Source organism: Hyperoodon ampullatus (assembly GCF_949752795.1).
Source record: "Hyperoodon ampullatus genome assembly, chromosome: 2".
NCBI lineage: Eukaryota > Metazoa > Chordata > Mammalia > Artiodactyla > Ziphiidae > Hyperoodon > Hyperoodon ampullatus.
Genome location: NC_136915.1, coordinates 40,153,301 through 40,158,254, shown reverse-complemented (window position 1 = coordinate 40,158,254; position 4,954 = coordinate 40,153,301). Strand labels below are relative to the sequence as shown.

The following is a 4,954-nucleotide window of genomic DNA, read 5'->3' as shown; positions in this document are numbered from 1 at the left end:
GACTTACACTTAACACCCATCCTTATGCACCCAGAGGGTGGGAGGGAGCCACTTACAGAACCTCTCTGGTCTGGGGGAGAAAAAAAAGTCCCAGGACTCTACCATACAAACGTGCAATTCCCTCAGTCTTCTCCTTGCCCCTCCCTACAGTCCAGGCCCCAGGTGGGTCCTTGCCAGCTCTTAATTAACAGGTTCCCAGCCCACACAACCTGAAGAAGTTCTGAATTCAAAACACCCTCCCTTCTCCCCTGCCTTCAACAGTGCACATATCTCAACAATTCTTTTCTGGTATTTTTCAAGGCCAGTAATTATATCTGGCCCAGATCTGGCCTTCTTGACCCACGGGGAAACTGGGGTCTGAATCATTGGTCTGGGACCCCAAAGATCCCTAGAAGCCCCTGCCTGGAAGGATGCATCTCACTCTTCCCCAATCCTCTTATTTCTCGCTCTTCCTGACGCAGACCCTCTGCCACATACATCTACACCAAGCAATAATAAGCATAGATAAATTCACACACACACACACACCCTTCACAAAGACACACTGAAGAATCCAGAAGGATCCACTGCTTCTCCTGGAAGTAGCAGGTGTGGAAATATCTACACCATCAGATATGAATTCTGGCTGACTTAATCTTCTCTCTTCTAGAGGAGAAACAAATTGGTGTCTTCTACTTGAAGCTCCAACCTACATCTGGAAGTGACATATTCATGGAAAATGAGACCATGTAAGCTATAGTGTTTTACTAAGGACAAACACATGGTCATGTTCAAATGTTCAACCTTCCTCAAGTGAAAAGAAATGAAATCAAATTCAGCAACAGAAGTCAATGAAGCAGGCAGCCGGAGGCCATTATCCCAGTATCAGCAGACATTTCCCTTTTTACCGTTGAATGTAACCTTACTTCTCCTGGACTATTCGATAAAATCATGGGAAGGTGGCTCCCTGCATCCAATCTCCCTCCACTCCTGCAGTCTCTCATCAAGATGGACGAGAGGGCACCTCACCTCCGGCAGAGGGGCTGCATTTAACATATGCGCCTCGAACCTTGTCTCAATTGGGGAAGGGGGTAAGAGACTTAGAAGTCCCAACCCCTCTTCCTCAGCCCTGGCGTGTTCTTCTCACCCTGATCCCGATTCTGACCCTCTTCGTACAGGGTACTCTGTCCTCTACCTCTTCCTTCTTTCCTACTGCTTCTAATGCCTGAGAATCTGGCTAAAGCAGCCTGTATGGCTTCTCCCTGTCTGCCCCTCTCAAGTTCTCTACATCTGGTTCTCTGACCCTTTCTTCTTCCTTCTCTCTCTGTCACTTGTTTCCCAACACTCGCCCCCAGCATGTGTCTATTTTCTGTGAAGGCTGAACTGCCTCTCACTGCACCTCCATATTCCTCTTTTTCTCCTATGACCGCAGTTGAATATTCAGAGAAAAGAGCTAAGTAACCATCTTTGTTTCACCCCAAGCATCACCTCTCACCCAACACCCTTGCAAGTCTGGCCACTGGGAGTTCCAGGCACAGGGCTTATGGAAGACTCCAGCCAGCCCAATGGCTTTGCACTCAACTCAGGCAACAGGTTCCAGTTCTGAGCGTGACTCAAGGGTTGGGGAGGTTTACCTTAACAGAGCAGGGCCTCACGGACTCTCTCCTCTGGTTCATAGTGCCCCTCTAAGCTTCTCGGGCTAGAGGAGAGAGGGGTTTCACAGTCTCCAATTCAGGCCTTTCACTCTAACTGTTCCATGTGCCAGGAGTGGGAGGGGGTGGCAGGGGGGAATGCAAAGAAGGCCCTACAATGGCCAGAGAGATACCTCTCTCCTCTTAGGGACACAGAAAGAGATGGTGACAGAGAACAGAAAACACAGAGACACGTTCACAGACGCACACAGAAATAAAAACACAGATATCCTGAAATAAAACCAACGCCCCTGCAAAAAAAAGGACAAAAAGCAATGCCACATGACAACCCAGACAAACACAAACACAAGCTCCATAAAAGCCCCCAAGTATAGTAGCACAGAAAGACTTACAGAATATGCATCAGTAAACAATTTCACTCAAATTGTACTTAATGGGTATAGATAGTGTCCATGAGCACGAGGCACCCAGATCAGCCCAGGCCACGCTAAAGTCTAAACTGGAAGATGAGAATCCCCAGGTGCATTTGAAACAAAGCCTCTCTGCGGAACCCCAAGCAGAAACCTTCCTGTGACCAGAGCGAAAATGAAAGCGCTGGAGGGGTCAGTAATCCCAGAATCCTGGCCCCATTAACAGCCAAAGGCCAAGGCCACATTGTCCCCTGTATCTGATAAGCCCAAGCCCTCCTCTGCCTACCTGGGCTGCTCAGGGCCCTCCCTCACTCCACTCTGCCTAGGAGTCCGGGAGACCCGAGACTGGGAAAGGGGAGTGCAGACAAGCAGACAGAGCTGGTGACTGCTGGAGTTCACGTACATTTATTCAATTGACACCAATGGGGAGTGGGGGGAAGGGAGACAGGTTTTTCTTTTCTTCCACACAAACCTTCAAACAGTTTCACAGTCTCCCCAAGTGGAGAAGTCTAAATCAATGCACACCCAGTGGACAGAGAATGCAGATAGCAGCCCGCTGTACAGATATTTACACATAATTACAGGACCCCTGCCACAGGATGTGCCCTGGCCGCCCCCCGCCTCTCCAGTCCCTGACCCAGACCCTCCTCTCCCACCCCAACCTCATTGCCTTTAGCTACAATAAATATCCCAGGGCCTGGGACGTAGCAGACCGCTGAGAGGGCTGCTGGCCCTGGATGGCTGGACCCAGCCGGCCAAGGGAAAGGGGTAAAGTTCCTTCAAAAGCGCCCCAACACAAAAGAGGGAGGATTTTCCTCAATGGAGTGGGATTCCGGGATTGTGCAGGGATTGTGGAGACCCCTCGCTTCACCTGTCCGATCAACTTCGCCTGTGTAGACATTGCTGTAGGCTTCCAAGAGAACGAAGTTCCTTGGAGAACAGCAAGGAAAAAAAAAGTTGAATTTTTCTTTTAAGCACAAAGCAGATAGTAGGTGTCTTTAAATTATAATATTGGACAATCAGGGCCTCAAAGTTGGGGAAGGAGTGTGGGAGAGGCAGAAAGAGAGACCTCTCTGCGAAGTTGGTGTTTCTGGCGGGATCTGCCGGGCCTGGGCGGGTACCTCTCCGGGAAAGCATTCTTCCGGGGCTGCCGAGAGGCGCTGAGACTGGGGAAAAGCGAAGACTTCCCCCTCCCCCTTTTACTGCTCAAACTGGAATGGGATCATGGCTAGCGACCTCGTCGCATAGACCCGGGCCTCCCCCTGAGCGACGGAGCCCGCTTCGTCCCAACTATCGGAGAGATTCCGAGCGTGGAGCCTGAAGTGCTAAGTCACGCGCGCCGGCCCAAGGTCTGGAAACTCTTCATAAATAGACTCCCTGAGTTCCGCTGCGACCGCAGGAGCTCCCGGGAGAGACTGAGGAGTGCGGGCTTCAGTGGCCCAGATCCCGACACGGTCAGAAGTGGCAGCCACTGAGGCCTGCTACTTTGCCGGCAAACGGGGGCCCTGAGGACAGGAGCGCGTCCCCGTGGTGCGAGAGGCGGATGTGGCCGGCCACTGGAGCTAGGGCCGGGGTAGTCAGCATGGCCAAGACCTGGGCCTGACCCCCAGGACCTGCCGCCGCCGAGAACGGCGATCCCGGGGAGCCCTCGCCCCCGCCCGGGGGTACTGCCCCGCCGCCACCGTGGCCCATGATGTGGTCTATAGAGAAGGAAGGCCTCTGCCCGGCCCCGGCGGCCCCGCCGCCCGCGTCCGTCTTGAGGCCCTGGCGCAGGAGCGCGGTGCCTGCTGCGGGAGGGCTCAGGGACGCGGGGTAGAAAGCTTTGGCGCAGCCAAGCTCCGCGCCTAGGAAGGCTGGCAGGCCTGAGGGGCCCGGGCCCGATCCTGTGCCCGGCGCAGGCGCAGGGGCCGGAGCCGAGGCTGCGCCCGCGAACACCGAAGCCGTCGGAGGTCCGGGTGGAGGCGCCGCGGCACGGCCTGGGGGTACCGACAGCTGGCAAGGTGCAGCGGCGGCGGCGAAAGCGAAGGCGTGCGGGTGTGGATGCGGGTGCGGAGCCGGGCCCGGCGGGGGTGCGCCGTAGGCCGGGAGCGCTAGCCCGTAGCCGTAGCCGTAGGCGCCGTAAGCCGCGAAGCCCGGCAGGAAGGCGCCGGCGTCCCCCGCCGCCGCAGCCCCGCCGCGCAACAGCAGCTCAGGGTGAGGGTGCGTGTGTGGATGCGGCGGCGGTAGCGGCTGCCGCTTAAAGCGCTTGCGGCGCCGCAGGAAGCTGCCGTTGTCGAACATGTCGGCCGACTCCGGATCGAGCGTCCAGTAGTTGCCCTTGCCCGGGTTGCCCGGCTCGCGGGGAATCTTGACGAAGCAGTCGTTGAGCGATAGGTTGTGGCGGATGCTGTTCTGCCAGGCAGGGAATTTCTCCCGGTAGTAGGGGAAGCGGCCGCTGATGAACTCGCAGATCTCGCTCAGCGTCAGGCGCTTCTTGGGGCTCTGCAGGATGGCCATGGTGATGAGCGCGATGTACGAGTAGGGCGGCTTCACCAGCGGGCTCCGAGTCGCCGCGCCCCCCGACGGCGGTCCGGGCCCGGGCCCCGCCGCACCCCGGGCGGCCGCAGTGCCTGGCCCTGGGCTTCCCGCTGCGGCCGCCGCCCCTCGGGGCGCTAGAGCGCGGGGCTCGCCGTCCGAGCAGCCGCCGGATTCCTCCTCGTCGTCAGCGGCGTCCCCCTCGGCTTCCTCTGGAGGAGGCTCGGGGCCGTGGGGGAGTAGGTCCCGGGGGGCGCGGGGTCCGGAACGGGCAGGGGGCTCCCCCCCACCGCTGCCGCCGCCGCCGCCCACCACGTCTATATCTGCGTCGGCCTCGGACAGCGCGGCCGGGGAGCTCTCGGAGGACATGATCTCGCAGCAGCAGCTGCCCAGGGTCAT

At 57.4% G+C, this 4,954-nt stretch overlaps 1 protein-coding gene across 1 annotated transcript; it reads right to left on the bottom strand.

Moving 5' to 3' along the window:
* Window positions 1-3,496: 3,496 nt before the first annotated feature.
* On the bottom strand, window positions 3,497-4,954 carry FOXD2 (forkhead box D2; the record flags this gene model as incomplete). Its single annotated transcript, XM_079697664.1, has 1 exon — window positions 3,497-4,954. The coding sequence occupies one exon, from the start codon at window positions 4,952-4,954 to the stop codon at window positions 3,497-3,499; it is 1,458 nt and encodes a 485-aa protein (XP_079553790.1).